The sequence below is a fragment of the Phyllobates terribilis genome, unplaced genomic scaffold, assembly GCF_046119375.1.
Source record: "Phyllobates terribilis strain yellow unplaced genomic scaffold, ASM4611937v1 Scaffold_1__5_contigs__length_1240528914, whole genome shotgun sequence".
Lineage (NCBI taxonomy): Eukaryota > Metazoa > Chordata > Amphibia > Anura > Dendrobatidae > Phyllobates > Phyllobates terribilis.
In genome coordinates this window covers 42141580-42161061 of record NW_027362761.1, presented here as the reverse complement: position 1 = coordinate 42161061, position 19482 = coordinate 42141580, and the positions used below count along the sequence as shown (strand labels likewise).

Here is a 19482-nt window from a genome sequence, read left to right as displayed (position 1 = left end):
AACTAGTGATTATGTGCTTATTTTTGGGGCCTTTTGTGACAAATAGCAGACAGTCCCTTTAACGATTCCCAGTGTAGTGTTCCACATAATATACAGTAATAACCAAAAACAATCTAGCAAATGTCAAAATTGAAAAAGTCCCAACCAATCAAAATCGTGACAAATCTTATTCTGAAGACTATGGGTCCAATTTATCAGGAGAGATAGCTGCCTGCCGAGCGAACATTTGGCGGCAGCCATCTTATGTGTATGGCCTTCTTTACAAGAAGCAGAAGAGGACAGGAGCTCACTCACTAATTGGCTGGCCCTCTAGGAAGTGGATATTGTGCAAAGATTCCCCTTGTTTAGCTCTGAGGTTCTCCATCCAGTACCGGATGATGCTCTGACGTTCCTTAAAAATGAAAGAAAATATAATGTGAATGAAACTGAATGTTCCAGGTTATTGTAGCACTCAGGCTATGCTTTACAGCACCCAGTGCTAATTTTTTGGTGGAAGCCATTACAAGTCAATGTAGTCCTTTGGGTGCTGTTGGTGATCATGGTGCGATGAATATGATGGCACAGATGTGAACAGACTCTTAGGGTTATAAATTTTCTAACATCTTGCAGGAATGTATAGTAAATGACACAGCAACTGCTTTCCAGAACAAGCTCAGTAATTTATCGAGTGAACAGGAACAATAACATTTATATGTGATGCAAAAAGCGAGACAATTTTTTTTTTTCTCTTGAAGTAAGTACGCGGAGCTATGTTGCAACATTTATAGTTTCACTGAAAAGAAGAGTAATTATTAACATAAAAAGAAACTTCATCTAGTATAGGTCTCTTCAGGCCTTGTATTACTAGAAAATGCCTGAAAAAGAGAATGAAGCATTCTTAGTAGTTGGATCCTAGTGCTACTTACACTTTCATAGTCAATTTTTGCATTTAAAGCATCTAAAAATTTGATTATAAAATGTCATATTATTTGGTTTCCACAGATCCTTAGCACATCTATTCATCGGCAAGGTAATAGACTACAGGACTAACTAACATACATATTAGCAAGAAGTAAGGGGGAAGATGGAAGGGAGAATGACCGCAGGGTCAGACTACACATGGTCTGTTTGTAGTCTGTTACCATGTAGACACATGGGGCCTGATCATCAAAGCTTTTACAACAGAATTCTGGCATATAAAGCTTTGAAGTTGCAAAATTTTGGTGCAACGCGAGGTTAAGCTAAAATTTTGCGACCAATGACTTTCTCGTGCCATTTTTGTCCACCTCTTACAAAGTGGGCAGAGAGGGGGCAGGACAGGGGCATGACAACCTCCCGGCGTGCGCACAAGCTTCTTAACGACTCCAACATGCCCCCTCATCAAGACCAGCTTGAAAAACGTCAGTCGTGAAGAATCGGGGCCATAGACTGCAGAGGATCTGTAGACCCAAGACAATAGAACGCTTTTAAAGTTGCTTCATTTTCATACATGCATTGGAGCAACAAAAAGAAAATGTAGCTTTAGACAGCAATAGACAAACTATTGTAGACTATCACAGCAATAAAAAACAAATCCTGGACTGGTTGTGAAATATTGAAGACCCCAATATTATTTCTTAGACATCAACAATCTAGTAATAACTTTTTGGTCTCATTGGCCATGAAACTCATGGATTTTTATGGCCCTAAGTATACATTCACAGTTTTGTCTATAGTCATATACGATGTAAACAAATATCACATAATTTATTGTTCAACAATAGAATCTATACCATCAGACCACAATGCAATCTAAATAAATTAAAAAAATGTACCTGAGATGTGAAAAAATGTAGCTCATTTTCAATATTCTGATAAATGTAGTCCTCTTCACAGGAGAAAACACGGGTTCCACCTCCAAACTCTGTTTTCACCGGCTTACGGAGTCCAATCTCCTCCGCACCGCGGAGTAAACTGTAATACAGACAAGCTCCCATTTCATTGGCAGTTAAGAAATTAATTCTCCAATATTATATACTTGAGTTTGGTTGATCCAAACTCTACCGTCATGTAAGTGATGTGCCTACATTGTGGCTAGTCGCAACATGACCACTCACTTACATTATACTGCGATGTAGCAGAGATAGGTCTACCTTCAACCTATGAAACTAAGTCAATAGAGTTCAACCTACTGTATATCCCAGCATGTTGATCCAGAGGAAGACAAAAACCCTATGGGGCAGACGCTAGAAGCTTCATATAGGGGAAAAATTCCATCCCGGCTCCACATATGGAAATCAGACTAGTTTCCTGGATTAACGACCCATCATAGAATCCAGTACCCATAACATGTAGTATTATATTTATCAAGAAAGTCATCCAGACCCTTCTTCACCTTATCTGGTTCAGAGGTTAAATTCTAGAACGCCTTATACTTTAGTCACGTTCATAGTTAGGTCAAATTCACTTTGGAGCAGTTTCTGATACATTTTTTCCCAATTAACCATGCCGGGAGTGGATCCTAAGTAATGATTACTGCTTCTCCAGAAATTGCACTTTGTAAGCCTGGCCTAATGTTATTACAGATCAGGCTCTACCACGGTCACTGTGGGAGATGTACATCTTACAAGAAAATTGTAAGTAGTGATGAGCGAGCACTAAAATGCTCGGGTACTCTTTGCTCGGGTCGAGCAAATTAGAATACTCGGGTGCTCGACCTGAGCAACGAGCCCAATGTAAGTCTATGGGAAACTCAAGCATTTTTCAGGTGGCTCCCCCCGGCGGTGTGCAGAGGGCCTAAAAATTGCCCAAATCGATGGGAACAGTGCTCAAATGACATGGGGACAGCATGGGCAAGACCCCTGGAAGCATCTCTGACTCCCAGATCACTGCTGTCAACAACGTGGTCAGAGTATTACGCCACTTTTACGGACTCACAATAAAACATACAAAAACGAAACCAAAATGGATTTGGGAAATATGTTAAGGAACATCCTTTCCAAGGTAATGACTTGTATATAAGGCAAAATAAATAACCAAAAACAAAAATACTCCTCCACACCTTGGGCTATGTTCACACGTAGCGTTTTTGATGCGTTTTTGCACTTTTGCATTGCTTTCAACCAAGACAAATGCATTCACCAGGAAATTTCATTTTAACATTTTACAACCTTATCTGGCCATGTGGTGTGTGACACATCATCAGACACATGCATACAGTGCTGAACAGTCATGGGAACAGCATGGGGGAAGACCTCTGGAAGCATCTCTGACTCCCAGGTCAATGCCTAAAAGTGTGCCCATCATAAGTGATCCTTGGCGCATGCGAAGATGCCTCCCGCCATAAACTTGTCGTTGCAGACTTGCAACAATCACCATCCACGTCCTTGTCCCACTGCAGGGTTCAGTTGTCCCTACCCCATTCCTTGGAATGCAAGCGCAAGTATGCAGGCAGCCAGCCACCCACCCACAGGCTGCAATACTATACTGCCAAATTTTTGACAGCTGCTTGCACTTGAAATGTGGCCTTTTAGGCTCGTGGAGGCGGAAGCTTTTCACAACCTCATGCCGGTGGCAGCCGGGTGTCCATACTCGGTCCCCAGCCACCTCTATATTTCCCGGTATCGCCTCCGCCTTCCACAAGCACGAGTCCCACAACATTACCCGTGCCCTCCCCAGTGCACTTACTGGGAAGGACCGCCTAACCACAAACACGTGGACAGGTGAATGTGGCCAGGGATGGTACGGAGCCAGTCCACAACTTTTTTTGCTGACAGTTGTATTTAGCTCGGTGAAAGGACTGGCATAGAGGGAAACCCTATCTACTCTGCGTGTCATTTCTCACAGGAAGTCTTGTAAAGCTGCTTTCACTTGAAATGTGGCCTTTTAGGCTCGTGGAGGCGGAAGCTTTTCACAACCACATGCCTCATGTCCATACTCGGTCCCCAGCCGTCACTATTTTTCTCGGTGTTGTCTCCGTCTTCTACAAGCACGGGTCCCTGTACATTACTGCTGGTACTTTTCTGTGGGAATTTGCTTGCCTCCTACCAGCCTGGAATATTTCCAGCAAACTATAATACGACGCCATGGTATTAGCACTGCCCCCAGTACCAGTAGCGAAGCCATCCACAATTTCCTTCTCAGGAATTTTATTTGATAGACTGAGTGGCTGCCCAAATACATTTTCTCACAAAAGGAGCTGAAGATAGAGTGGCAGTAGGTGCAAGTTTCTCCAGCCTGTTAGATATTAGAGGGTGAACGGTAGCACATTGGATCAGTGGTTAGCACTGAATACTTGCAGCGCTGGGATCCTGGGTTCAAATCCCAGAAAGGACAACATCTGCAAGGACTTTGTATGTTCTCCCCGTGTTTGCGTGTGTTTCCTCCTAAGTAAAAAAGCAGCCATAGAGTGTCCGGGAACCTTTCCACACACTTTTCTTAGCCAGGACAGCTTCTTGGCAGGGTTGGACGGTCCCACCAGAGAATCCTCTGGTGTGCCTTGGCTTCTACCTCAGGAGAGTTCATGATAGCGCTAACTTTGCAGCTGCTATGGGGCTCTTGAGCGGGAGAGAAAGGTTAGCCCTCAGAATCAAATCCTCTGGTGGGCACAATGTTTTTCGATCTGAAACAGCTTCTCAGTGGGAGTTGTATTTCACCACAGCCATATTCTTTAGCTCGGTGAAAGGACTGGTCATTGAGGGAAACCGTATCTACCCCGTCTGTCATTTCTCCGTCACCAGGTTCCGCCCATTGTCACACACGACCATGCCTGGCTGCATGTTCAGAAGTGAGAGCCACAGATCAGGCTGCTGTGTTACAGCTTTTAACAACTCTGCAGCGCTGGGCGGTTTGCCAATTAAGCATTAAGCATGTTATCTTCAGCACAGCCTGTTGCCGCTTGGCCAAGGCAGTGCTGCAGTGCTGTCACCTTGTGACTGATGTGGTCATTTCGGAGATGGAGGAGGAGGTGCAAGAGCTGAACAATGTGATTACATTGTTGTTAAATTGGTGACACTGTTTTTTATACTAAAGAAAGATCCTATTGTTTTGTTTTTTTTAAGACAAATGCATTCACCGGGAAATGTCATTTTAACATTTTACAACCTTATCTGGCAATGTGGTGTGTGACACATCATTAGACACATCCTGTTTTATTTATGATGGAGGGACTCTGAAAGTCATAAAGCCTATTTTTATAGGGACATCAGACGGCCCTTACTATTCTTAAAAGGACAGCAGTCGGCCCTAGCTATTGTTAGAGAGCCATCAGCCGGCTATGCTTTGTTGCTCCCATTATTAACATGTGGGTCTCCTATACTGTTATTGCGTATCCAGTGACTGCAAGGGCTGACAAAAATTTGGACGCAACCCAACACCCCTTTGAAGAGACATAGAGGAGGATCTAAGTTAAAAAAAATGTTCCTATTATAAAGGAGCTGGTCTCCTATAGTGGTAATGCCCATGCTGTGACTGCAAGGGCTGACCAATTTTAGTAAAAACACCACTAAGAATTTAAAGACACACGGAGCAGGGCCACAGTAACAAGGTACGACATGTTCCCATTAGAAAGGAGAGGGTCTGCTATACAGTTATAGGGTATGTAGTGAGTCCAACGGCTGACCAATTTTAGGAAAAACCCCACTAACAATTTAAAGACACACAGAGCAGGGCCACAGTAATGTCAAATTCCCATTAGAAAGGAGAGCGTCTCCCATAGTGTTGGCCTATGCAGTGAATGCAAGGGCTGCCAAAAATTTGGAGGCACTTCAATGCCCCTTGGAAGAGACGTGGAGGGCCTCATAAAAAAATGTTTCCATTAGAAAGGAGCAGGCCTCCTATACTTGTAATGCCCATGCATTAAGTGTATGGGCTGACAAACATTTACCCCTGGGGGGGTATACATGAACATATTGTATAAAAAAATTATTTTAAGGGCATCATAAACACCCCTTAAAAAAATTATGTGGGTGTTGCATCACGGACCACGGTCACCCTGGTGATATGGTGGTGGAGGATGAGGAGAAGGAGGAGTACAAGAACAAATAGCCAAAATCAGGAAGGGTATACCCATGTGCGGGTGTGAAAAGGTGCATGGGAATACACCTCCCAAGAAAAGACACTGGATTGGAGTTTATGTTACGCTGCTATCATTCGGTGGTGTTGAGAAATCTGGCCCAATCCAGCCCTTGTTCATTTTTATAAGAGTCAGCTTGTCAGCATTGTCAGTTGACAGGCGGATGCGCTTATCAGTTATAATTCCACCAGCGGCACTAAAAACCCGCTCTGATAAAACGCTGGCGGCAGGGCAGGCCAGGACCTCCAAGGCATAGAGAGCCAGTTCATTCCATGTATCCAGCTTGGATACCCAATAATTATAAGGCACAGTGGAATCACGGAGGACGTTGGTACGGTCGGCAAGGTACTCCCTCAGCATCTTCCCAAACTTTGCACTCCTTGTGAGAGTACCCCGCGCCTCAGGGCCTGTCCGATGGGAGGGTCTGAGAAAACTCTCCCAGAACTTTGACAGTGTTCCCCTGCCTCTGCTGGATTGAAGTTGTGTCTCGCTCGCCTGTACTCCTTGGTTGTCCAACAAAGTGTGCCCTCTGCCGCCAGTGTTTTCAGATAGGAATTTTTTTAATAGTTCCGCAACAAGGGCCTTCTGGTACAGCCCCATTTTTGTAGACCTGTCCGCCTCAGGAATAAGGGATAGAAAGTTCTCCTTGTAGTGTGGGTCTAGAAGTGTCACCAACCAGTAATAACTGTCACCCAAAATTTTGAGAACGCGAGGGTCATGGGAAAGGCAGTGTAACATAAACTCGGCCATGCGTGCCAGACTACTAACAGGCAAGACTTCCGTGTCCTCACCAAGAGGATGACTGACCATGCTCTCCTCCTCCTCTCTGTGCTCTGGCCATCCACGCTGAACAGACGGTATGACAGCTGTGCAGGTAGTACCGTCTATAGTGCATGAAACGAGCTCCTGTCCTTCCTCCTCCTCCTCCTCATTGTCACCCAATCCACGTTGGGATGAGATGAGGCTTGGCTGTGTGTAATCACCCTGTATAGTTCCTTGCTCCATCTCATCGTGCTCCGCCTGCAATGCATCCTCTTTGATTGTGAGCAGAGAGCGTTTCAGAAGACAGAGAAGCGGCATGGTGACGCTAATTATGGCGTCATCGCCGCTCACCATCTTGGTGGAGTCCTCAAAGTTTTGGAGGATGGTACATATGTCTGACATCCATGTCCACTCCTGAGGTCTTATGTGTGGAGTCTGAACTGAATACCGATGGCCTTGTTGATGCCGGTACTCAACAACTGCCCTCTTCTGCTCACAAATCATTCCAACGCGTGGGAACATCACACACCAGTCTGTGAGCCGGAAGCTGCAAACGCTGCTGAAACACGGCAAGGGCGGCGGAAGCTGTAGCTGACTTTCTAAAATGGGCACACAGGCAGCGTACTTTAACAAGCAGATCCGGCAGCTCCGGGTAGTATTTCAGAAACAGCTGAACCACGAGTTTAAGCACATGGGCCAGGCACGGTATGTGTGTGAGCTCGCCTCACCTCAGAGCCGCCACCAGGTTCCAGCCTTTGTCACACACGATCATGCCTGGCTGTAGGTTCAGCGGTGTGAGCTGCAGATCTGCCTGCTCTTTCAAAGCTGTCCACAACTCTTCAGCATTGTGTGGTTTTTCACCTAAGCATATTAGCTTTAGCACAGCCTGTTGCTGCTTGGCCGAGGCAGTGCTGCAGTGCTTCCAGCTTGTGACTGATGTGGTCATTTCGGAGATGGAGGCTGAAGAGGAGGATGAGGTGCAGGAGCTGTAGACTGTGGGGGCAACCCTGATTGACCTAGGGCCCGCAATCCTTGGTGTCGGGAGGACGTGTTCCGTCCCAAGGTCCGACTGGGTCCCGGCTTCCACTATGTTAACCCAGTGTACCATCAGTGAGATGTACCGTCCCAGCCCTCAAGCACTTGTCCACGTGTCCGTGGTTAGGTGGACTTTCCCGGTAACTGCGTTGTTGAGAGCACGGCCAATGTTTTGGGACACGTGCTTGTGTAATGCGGGGACGGCACACCGGGAGAAATAGTGGCGGCTGGGGACAGAGTACCGAGGGACGGCCGCCGCCATCGGGTTGCGGAATGCTTCCGTCTCCACGAGCCTAAAAGGCAACATTTCGAGAGCAAGCAGTCGTGAAATGTGAGAATGTAGTAGTGTGGCGTTGCCTGCGTATTTGCGCTTGCGTTCCAAGGACTGGGGTATGGACAACTAAACGCTGCGCTGGGACAAGGACATGGACGTGCTTCCTGATGCTGCTACTTGAGAGTGTGCAATGACAGGTGCAGGGCAGGAGGCATCTTCGCATGCACCATGGACAGGGGATTGGCTTGCATGCACAACAGCGGAAGAAGCAATGGTGCCACCCGCAGACACTGTTCCTGGACCCTGGGGTTCGGCCCACAAAGTCGGGTGCTTTGCTGCCATGTGCCTGATCATGCTGGTGGTGGTCAGGCTGGTCGTTTTGCCACCCCTGCTGATGCTGGCCTGGCAGGTGTTGCAAATGGCCTTTTTGGGGTTATCGGCAGAGTCTTTAAAAAACAACCAGACTCGGGAAGACCTAACAGTTGTACTGGCAACTTCCTTCGTGTTGGTGTTAAGGGGAATGGTTGCCTGCCTTCTGTCAGCGGCCACCACACTGCTTCTTCCTGCCTGTTGGGGTGCTCTGCCTCCCTCCCCCTGTGTGCTGCTGTCCTCCCTCTGCATGTCCTCCTGCCAGGTTGGGTCAGTTACTATATCATCCACCACCTTGTCTTCCACTTCCGCACCCTGGTCCTCCTCCTGACTTTCTGGCAATTGTGTCTCATCATCGTCCACCTCTTGTGACATTTTCCCACCGTCGCCTTCGTGTGACCGTGGCTGCTCAAATATTTGGGCATCGCTACACGCTATCTCCTCTTGCCCCGCTTCAAGTGGACCAGGTGAGAGGCCCGAATCTATAAATGGAAAAGTGAACAGCTCTTCAGAGTGTCCAAGTGTGGGATCAGTTCTCTCTGGGTACTCGGCATGGTGGGAGGAAGGAGGATCAGGGTGAGGAATATGCGGTCCAGACTCACGGCTAATGAGACTTGACCATGTGGAAGACAGGGTGGTGGTCGTGGTTGCTAAGTGACTGGAAGCATTATCCGCTATCCAACCAACAACCTTTTGACACTGCTCTGGGTTCAATAGTGGTGTGCTGCGGTCCCCTAGAAATTGGGACAGGAAGGTCAGGCGAGAAGATGTGGGTGTTTGTTGTGGCAGAATTTTGGCTTGCCAACGGCCTGGTCCTCGGCCTCTGCATGCACCATTACCATCACGTCCAGTTCACCGTCCTTTGCCCATTTTAAATGGAGGACAGTATCTTCCACGCTCACTACAAATGACTGAGTTTGGAGTGAACTTATATGTGATCCGTGTGATAGAGAAAACAGAGTTTTAAATACCTGGACTGTAGATAAGTAGTTTGAACAGCAAACTGCTGTGAATTGCATCACTGACACACTGAAATTTTTTTTTAATGGAGGCCAGAAATGGCAGTATTTTCTGAAAACGTATATGTGAGCCGTGTGACGGAGAAAACACAGTTTTAAATAGATGGATCTTTAGCACTGTAATATGGAAAGGACCAGGCGGTATTCTGTAGTGCCAACAAGCAAATGGCGCAGAAAAACCGTGTTCTCTGGATTGCTTTTTAAGCAAATACACTGTGTGCCGAATTATTAGACAAATGAGTATTTTGATCACATGATACTTTTTATACATGTTGTCCTACTCCAAGCTGCATAGGCTTGAGAGCCAACTACCAATTAAGTAAATCTGGTGATGTGCATCTCTGTAATGAGGAGGGGTGTTGACTAATGACATCAACACCCTATATAAGGTGTGCTTAATTATTAGGCAACTTCCTTTACTTTGGCAAAATGAGTCAGAAGAGAGATTTGACGGGTTCTGAAAAGTCCAAAATTGTGAGATGTCTTGCAGAGGGATGCAGCAGTCTTAAAAATTCCAAACTTTTGAAGCGTGATCACCGAACAATCAAGTGTTTCATGGCAAATAGGCAACAGGGTCGCAAGAAGCGTGTTGGCCAAAAAAGGCGCAAAATAACTGCCCATGAATTGAGGAAAATCAAGCGTGAAGCTGCCAAGATGCCATTCGCCACCAGTTTTGCCATATTTCAGAGCTGCAACGTTACTGGAGTATCAAAACCACAAGGTGTGCAATACTCAAGGACATGGCCAAGGTAAGGAAGGCTGAAAAACAACCACCTTTGAACAAGAAACATAAGATAAAACGTCAAGAATGGGCCAAGAAATATCTTAAGACTGATTTTTCAAAGGTTTTATGGACTGATGAAATGAGAGTGACTCTTGATGGGTCAGATGGATGGGCCAGAGGCTGGATCAGTAAAGGGCAGAGAGCTCCACTCCGACTCAGACGCCAGTAAGGTGGAGGTGGGGTACTGGTATGGGCTGATATCATCAAAGATGAACTTGTGGGACCTTTTCGGGTTGAGGATGGAGTGACGCTCAATTCCCAGACCTACTGCCAGTTTCAGGAAGACAACTTCTTCAAGCAGTGGTACAGGAGGAAGTTGGTATCGTTCAAGAAAAACATGATTTTCATGCAGGACAATGCTCCATCACATGCATCCAACTACTCCACAGCGTGGGAGGCCAGTAAAGGTCTAAAAGAAGAAAAAATAATGACATGGCCCCCTTGTTCACCTAATCTGAACCCCATAGAGAACCTGTGGTCCATCATAAAATGTGAGATCTACAGGGAGGGAAAACAGTACACCTCTCGGAACAGTGTCTGGGATGCTGTGGTGGCTGCTGCACGCAATGTTGATCAAAAACAGATCAAGCAACTGACAGAATCTATGGATGGAAGGCTGTTGAGTGTCATCATAAAGAAAGGTGGCTATATTGATCACTCATTTTTTGGTTTTGCATGTCAGAAATGTTTATTTCTAAATTTTGTGCACTGATATTGGTTTACCTGGTGAAAATAAACAAGTGAGATGGGATTATATTTGGTTTTTATTAAGGTGCCTAATAATTCGGCACAGTAATAGTTACCTGCACAAACAGATATCCTCCTAAGATAGCCAAATCTAAAAAAAAAAACACTCAAACTTCCAAAAATATTAAGCTTGGATATTTATGAGTCTTTTGGGTTGATTGAGAACATAGTTGTTGATAAATAATAAAAATTAACCTCTAAAATACAACTTGCCTAATAATTCTGCACACAGTGTATTAATGTGACTCACTATAAAAAGCATTCGGCAAAATACACAATGTAAAATGTGCACAATGGGGCCAGACTACAAATCTGCATGTGGATTTCAAAGGGGATTTAACTGCAGAATTCACCCACTGGATTGTAAGGCTACATTCCCACAATGAGTTTTTGGAGCGTTTTTTTAACGCTGCGTATTTCTGCTGCGCGTAAAACGCAGCATCTTACAGTTCCAGCAAAGTGAATGGGATTTATAGAAATCTCATGCCCTCCCTCACAATGTAAACTGAGCTGTGGTGCATGTTTAAATCTGCAACATGTCGATTTCTCTTGCAGGTACGCCGAGTTTTATGTGCGGTATTTCCCCATAGACTTGAATTAGGTGCGGAAATTCTGCAGGGAAAACATGCACATGCGTTTTAAGCGCGTTTCCGCAGAGAAAATGCATCAAAAACACATGTAATCCGCACCTAAGTATGTCAAAGTTTTGTCAAAGATAAATACCAGAAAGTGTCAAAAACAAAGCAGCTTTATTTAAAGCATGACATGCCGACAAGAGACAAAACCCACAGCATCAAAAATGCGGGAAAAAAAAAAAGCAATGAAAAAACGCAAGTAACCTATTAGGTGCAGAAATGGTGCAGCATCAAAATCTCACCAAAAGCTCATTGTAGCCTAATGAGTGAAATCCTCAGAAAAAAAGTTTCTAAAGGACAGGGTGTGCTGCAGAAGTGAAAATCCACAGCAAGTCGTGAGATACATAGCTTTTATGTCATTTGTCAATAGGGCTTGTTAAGACGGTCTACGTCTGCACTTTACAGTAAGTAGTTACACAGTTTCAGGGCGTATACTGCACCGCAACTAATCTTACACAATAACAGGACAATTATGGAATCTGTAAACCCAGCCTGAAAGGCTTGTACAGCAAGTATGGAAACTCCAACCTGCGGCAAAACTGCTCCTTAGAGCGACCGATTGGATGTAGAATGTCCCAATGTTTGACAAGTGGCATGTGCCTTTGTGTGCCACAAATCTTACTCCAATCAGGAACTGGAGTAAATTTCTGAAGTAAGTGATGCCATAGCTTGTCATAAATTAGACGAGCTTTGGTATCATGTCCCCACCCTGCCCCCATTTCACTCCTATTCCGTCAATTTTGGTGGAGCTTGGAGAAATTAGCTTAAACATGCCAAATGTAAAATTTTTGCTCAACTCAGAGTTACTCAAAAACGTTGCGACTTTTCAAAACAAATTAATTGGCGCCAGAATTCTGGTGACATTGCTTTGATGAATCAGGGCCTGTGTGTTTTGTTGCAATGTTCAAAGTTGAAATGGTAACTGCTGAATACTTACATAATGAATAAACTTGCAGCTTTCTAATATACTGTGTGTTTCAATTCCTCTTCATTTTAATTTCTGATTATAGCGCTCGGTTATTCCGGCAATGAATGGAGCGGAGGTCAAGGATGGGCACCTCCACTCCATTCAAAACGAGGCTTTGCAGTGTCCTGGGTTTCAAAGCACTGGAGGTCAGACTCCCAGCAATTTGCAAGTTACCCCCTTTCACAGGATCTTATTATGTATAAGATAGCTTATCCAGGACTTTTTTTTTTTTTTTTTTTACTATGGGCCTAAAAACAAACAGGAAGGTAGTTGCTACCTACCTGCTGGTTGTGCCCAGAGCCAATCTCTGCCGGCACAGACCGCTCCTGCCGGCGATTCAGAGGCTTCCACTGATATCATATCAACAGAGCAATGGCTTCTCTTCCGCTTTGCTCTGTTGATGGTGCGTGAGTCAATGACCACTCTGTGCCAGCGCCGGGTTGAACAGGCAGGTAGTTAGCAACTACCTGAATGTTAGTGTTTAGTCCCATAGTAAACAGAAAAAAATAGTCCTGGCTAAACCCTTTATTTATTTTGTTATGAATACCCCTTTAATGGAAGTTAAAAAACTAGACTAGACTAGAAACAAGAATGTTTTTAGTTACTGGAGCACAGACCTTGAAAACAGTGAGGATCTGAAATGCAATGTGGTCTATTAGAATGTTGCAGGCCTTTGCAGTATACAAGGAACAAGTTATCCCTATGTCAAACTGGAACAGCTCTCTGCAAAATGTGATAAAATATTCTATTCGCTCTATTTTACTATCAAACTAAAGCAATGGGCAAAAAAAATTGGAAGCAATCTTGGAAGTATTTGGAAGCAATCTTTCCATTCTACCGCACAATCACTGATGTGAATTTGTAAAGGTAAATGTGTACATTTTATTTCCTCTTACACAAGACAAGTCCATGTCCACAGCTGCTGCTTTCGGAGGTAATACATTTCACTGCCTGTTTTATCACAGGAGCGAGCGTTCCTGCCACATCACCACTCCAGTGAGCTCATCATAAGTCAAGTCAGACACAATACAAACTCAGCAGCCACGGGAACTCCTGTGTCACTTATTCGATTTATGATGAGCTCAGAGGTCTGGAGACGTGGCAGAAACACTCAACTCCGTGATAAAACAGGTAGGAAAATGTGTTACTTCAGAAAGCAACAGCTGGGAGTCCCTATAGTCACTTATCATAAGTTACCACAGCTCCTGGCCAGGGGAGGAAGTATGTGCCAACCATGAACTAATGCAGGTCTCTGTGGTGGGAAATAGCAAATAAGACAGTACTGTGCATAGCAGGAGCACATTTATAATATCTCAGCACAGGAACATTATTTTTTTAGCACATCCATTTGTAGAGCGTATTATTATTCCAAGCCCTACTAATTAAAATGTAACAACCCTATTATTTAGTAGCAACTGCATTATACCTTGTCAGTGTAAAAAATATCTTTGGCTAGTTGTGATCATATACAGTTATATGAAAAAGTTTGGGCACCCCTATTAATCTTAAGCTTAATGTTTTATAAAAATTGGTGTTTTTGCAACAGCTATTTCAGTTTGATATATGTAATAACTGTTGGACACAGTAATGTTTCTGCCTTGAAATGAGGTTTATTGTACTAACAGAAAATGTGCAATCTGCATTCAAACAAAATTTGACAGGTGCATAAGTATGGGCACCTCACCAGAAAAGTGACATTAATATTTAGTAGATCCTCCTTTTGCAAAAAATAACAGCCTCTAGTCGCTTCCTGTAGCTTTTAATGAGTTCCTGGATCCTGGATGAAGGTATTTTTGACCATTCCTCTTTACAAAACAATTCCAGTTCAGTTAAGTTTGATGGTTGCCGAGCATGGACAGCCCTCTTCAAATGATCCCACAGATGTTCAATGGTATTCAGGTCTGGGGACTGGGATGGCCATTCCAGAACATTTTAATTGTTCCTCTGCATGAATGCCTGAGTAGATTTGGAGCGGTGTTTTGGATCGTTGTCTTGCTGAAAGATCCATCCCCTGCGTAACTTCAACTTTATCACTGATTCTTGAACATTATTGTCAAGAATCTGCTGATACTGAGTGGAATCCATGCGTCCCTCAACTTTAACAAGATTCCCGGTGCCGGCATTGGCCACAGAGCCCCAAAGCATGAGGGAACCTCCACCAAATTTTACTGTGGGTATCAAGTGTTTTTCTTGGAATGCTGTGTTTTTTTGCCACCATGCATAACGCCTTTTTGTATGACCAAACAACTCAATCTTGGTTTCATCAGTCCACAGGACCTTCTTCCAAAAAGAAATTGGCTTCTCCAAATGTGCTTTTGCATACCTCAGCCGACTCTGTTTGTGGCGTGCTTGCAGAAACGGCTTCTTTCGCATCACTCTCCCATACAGCTTCTCCTTGTGCAAAGTGCGTTGAATAGTTGACCGATGCACAGTGACACCATCTGCAGCAAGTTGATGCTGCAGCTCTCTGGAGATGGTCTGAGGATTGTCCTTGACTGATCTCACCATTCTTCTTCTCTGCCTTTCTGATGTTTTTCTTGGCCTGCCACTTCTGGCCTTAACAAGAGCTGTCCCTGTGTTCTTCCATTTCCTTACTATGTTTTTCACAGTGGAAACTGACAGGTTAAATCTCTGAGACAGCTTTTTGTATCCTTCCCCTGAACAACTATGTTGAATAATCTCTGTTTTCAGATCATTTGACAGTTGTTTTGAGGAGCCCATGATGCCACTCTTCAGAGGAGATTCAAACAGGAGAACAACTTGCAAGTGGCCACTTTAAGTAGCTTTTCTCATGATTGCATACACCTGGCTATGAAGTTCAAAGCTCAATGAGGTTACAAAACCAAAAAAAGTGCTTTAGTAAGTCAGTAAAAAGTAGGTAGGAGTATTTAAAACAAGAAAATGGTAAGGGTGCCCATACTTATGCACCTGTCAAATTTTGTTTGAATGCAGATTGCACATTTTCTGTTAGTACAATAAACCTCATTTCAAGGCAGAAACATTACTGTGTCCAACAGTTATTACATATATCAAACTGAAATAGCTGTTGCAAAAACACCAATTTTAAGAAAACATTAAGCTTAAGATTAATAGGGGTGCCCAAACTTTTTCATATAACTGTATTATTGCTCTTGTCTGACTGATCCAACTGGAAAATCATACAATTTTTGGGCTCTTTTATTATTAGAAACTTACTTCTCATATGTGGCTGTGACAAAGAAGGCATAGATTCTTGTATGTCGATGATGGCGAATTTGCATTATTAGCTCAGGTATTCCCAATCTTACATGATTCAGCAGCCAGAGCAGGGTATGGTCATCAGTGGTGTCTGTAGATATAGGAATAAATTCCAAAAACAGTAGATCATAGAGTACAGCATGTAAAAATGAGGCCAATAGCACACTTTGGAATAGGTCTCCTTGCTTTAAAACATGACTCCTATGGAGATCATATATACTGTATATCCGACCACTTAGAAAAAAAAAAAGTGTCTTAACAGGACAGTGGCTAATCAAAGACTTAGCCATCAGGAAAATCTAATTGAAGTCATTAGGGCCATAGATAGAAAAGTTTACTTTTTTTGTAAGAACAACAGAACACAAAAACTGAGAAGAACTTTAGTATGCACAGGGTATGTCACACTGGGATTACTGTTCCCGAAATATCACAGCTTACCTGGGAAGGTCATAACCACGTCACAATTTTCAGTGGGCACGGTCCTCATCCAGGACTTGTGGGATGTGATATAACGGCCAGCTTGGAGTAGGCGCTTTCCAAAAAGCTTATCTGTAGGAACATAAGAGAGAGAGTAATCAATACAGCTAACAAGTGTTATAGTGGAGCTGTCACCATAATATGCTGCCACATACACCATAAAATGTACATGAAGCTATTGCTCCAAACGGCACAAAAATATTTAATAGTCACGTAGACCAACTACCGCACTTTCTTAATTATGTCTTTTTTTCATAATCAGGGAGTGACACCATTGACTAACGGTCGCTGTGTGCAGGCAGTAGATTAATTGTCAGAGGGATGGTGGAAGGCAATAAAGACCCCCGCCTAAATGGTTATTACATACACGATACAAAATGTTTTCGTGCAGTTTGCTCATTATAATCTTAAGTTATAATAAGCAGTGGTTACATGGAGGCAGGTAGAACCTATCAAACGCAGAAGAACAAAACTGCATATTGTCAGTAATTACTTAAGAGCAGAACCTGGAAAACCATAAACAGGTATGATGTTGGGACGACGCAAAGGTCAATGAAACTTGATAGTGCTACTCAAGAAGATGCTGGATATATATATATATATATATATATATATATATATATATATATATATATATATATATATATATATATATATATATATATATAGCGTAGCACATCCAGCCCCCTCTCAGCAGTTAATGGTTAATCTCAGCTCAGATTCAGTCTGAATGCCAGCCAAGTGTCTCCTAGTACTAAGTATCAATCCAAAGTATTATTTCTAAGTCTTCCTACAAGAGTAGTGTTCCTATCTGGCAACCACAGACATAGTATTATTTACTTTCAAAGAAAATGATTTAGACATGAGCAATGCTGCCTAACCGATTAGTAAAACGAGTCTAATTAATAGTAACCCTATTAGTCTAATTAGTAGTAACACTCTAAATACTAACACTAACATAGTGCCACTTTTAATTACTTTAACAACAGACACTGGCAATACTAGAGCAGTGGCATAGCTGGGGGGAAGCAATCTGGGCATTTGCCCCGTGTGCTGGGGGTAGAGGGCGGGGAGGGTGCCTGTGACAGGGCATTTAACCCCTTCAGGACCCAGCCTATTTTGACCCTAAAGACCTTGGCATTTTTGTCAATTCTGACCAGTGTCCCTTTACGAAGTAAAAACTCTGGAACACTTCAACGGATCCTAGCGATTCTGAGACTGTTTTTTCGTGACATATTGGGCTTCATGTTAGTATTAAATTTAGGTCGATAATATTTGCGTTTATTTGTGAAAAAATCAAAAATATGGGAAAAATTTTGAAAATTTTGCAATTTTCAAATTTTGAATTTTTATTCTGCTAAACTAGAGAGTGATGTGACACAAAATAGTTAATAAATAACATTTCCCACATGTCTACTTTACATCAGCACAATTTTTGAAAAAAAAAAAATTTTTGGTAGGAAGTTAGAAGGGTTCAAAGTTCATCAGCAAATTTTCTTTTTTCCAGCAAAATTTGCAAAGCCATTTTTTTTAGTGACCACATCACATTTGAAGTCCCTTTGAGGGGTGTACATGACAGAAAACACCCAAAAGTGACACCATTCCAAAAACTGCACCCCTCAAGCTACTCAAAACTACATTCAAGAAGATTATTAACCCTTCAGGTGCATCACAGGAACTAAAGCCACATGGAAGAAAAAAATGAACATTTTTATTTTTCTAACAAAAATTTTCTTTTAGCCTAAATTTTTTAATTTTCACATGGGTAACAGGATAAAATGCATCCTAAAATTTGTTGGTCAATTTCTCCTTAGTACACTGATACCTCATATGTGGTCATAAACCACTGTTTGGGCACACGGCAGGGCTCAGAAGGGAAGGAGCGCCATTTTACTTTTTGAATGGAAAATTAGCTCCAAAAGTCAAATTGCGCTCCTTCTCTTCTGAGCCCTGTCATGTGCCCAAACAGTGGTTTACGACCACATATGAGGTATCAGTGTACTCAGGAGAAATTGACCAATACATTTTAGGATGCATTTTATCCTGTTACCCATGTGAAAATTAAAAAATTTAGGCTAAAAGAAAATTTTTGTGAAAAAAAAAGTACTTTTTTGTTTTCACAGATCATTTTGTGAAGCACCTGGGGGTTCCAAGTGCTCACTATGCATCTAGATAGGTGCCTTGGGGGGTCTAGTTTCCAAAGTGGGGTCACTTGTGGGGGAGCTCCACTGTTTAGGCACATTAGGGGCTCTCCAAACGCAACATGGTGTCCGCTAACAATTTGAGCCGATTTTCCATTTAATTTGTTAGCGGACACCATGTCGCGTTTGGAGAGCCGCTGTGTGGCCAAACATTGGAGCTCCCCCACAAGTGACCCCATTTTGGAAACTAGACCCCCCAAGGCACCTATCTAGATGCATAGTGAGCACTTGGAACCCCCAGGTCCTTCACAAATTAATCCGTAAAAATAAAAGTGTTTTTTTTTCCACTTTTTCATTTTTATGAATCAATTTGTGAAGCACCTGGGGGTTCCAAGTGCTCACTATGCATCTAGATAGGTGCCTTGGGGGGTCTAGTTTCCAAAATGGGGTCACTTGTTGGGGAGCTCCAATGTTTGGGCACACAGCGGCTCTCCAAAAGCAACATGGTGTCCGCTAACAAATTGTCGGCTCAAATTGTTAGAAGACACCATGTTGCGTTTGGAGAGCCGCTGTGTGGCCAAACATTGGAGCTCCCCCACAAGTGACCCCATTTTGGAAACTAGACCCCCCAAGGCACCTATCTAGATGCATAGTGAGCACTTGGAACCCCCAGGTCCTTCACAAATTAATCCGTAAAAATAAAAGTGTTTTTTTTTCCACTTTTTCATTTTTATGAATCAATTTGTGAAGCACCTGGGGGTTTCAAGTGCTCACTATGCATCTAGATAGGTGCCTTGGGGGGTCTAGTTTCCAAAATGGGGTCACTTGTTGGGGAGCTCCAATGTTTGGGCACACAGGGACTCTCCAAACGCAACATGGTTCCAATTTGTTAGTGGACACCATTGTGTAGTGTATGTCAGGTTGGTGTGCGGTGTGGTATATTGTAGTGTATACACCACACACACACACACACACACTACAACACACACACCAACCTGACATAG

The 19482-nt window shown here is 43.4% G+C and overlaps 1 protein-coding gene across 1 annotated transcript in view; it reads right to left on the bottom strand.

Annotated features, from left to right (window-relative positions):
- ANO8 (anoctamin 8) overlaps positions 1–19482 on the bottom strand; it is a 133567-nt gene that overhangs the window by 52120 nt on the left and 61965 nt on the right. The window contains exons 2-5 of the mRNA XM_073661097.1: positions 16299–16409; positions 15819–15951; positions 1794–1932; positions 295–391 (exon numbers count right to left, since the gene is read on the bottom strand). Of these exons, the coding sequence (XP_073517198.1) occupies positions 295–391; positions 1794–1932; positions 15819–15951; positions 16299–16409 (480 nt within the window). The remainder of the gene's footprint in view (positions 1–294; positions 392–1793; positions 1933–15818; positions 15952–16298; positions 16410–19482) is intronic.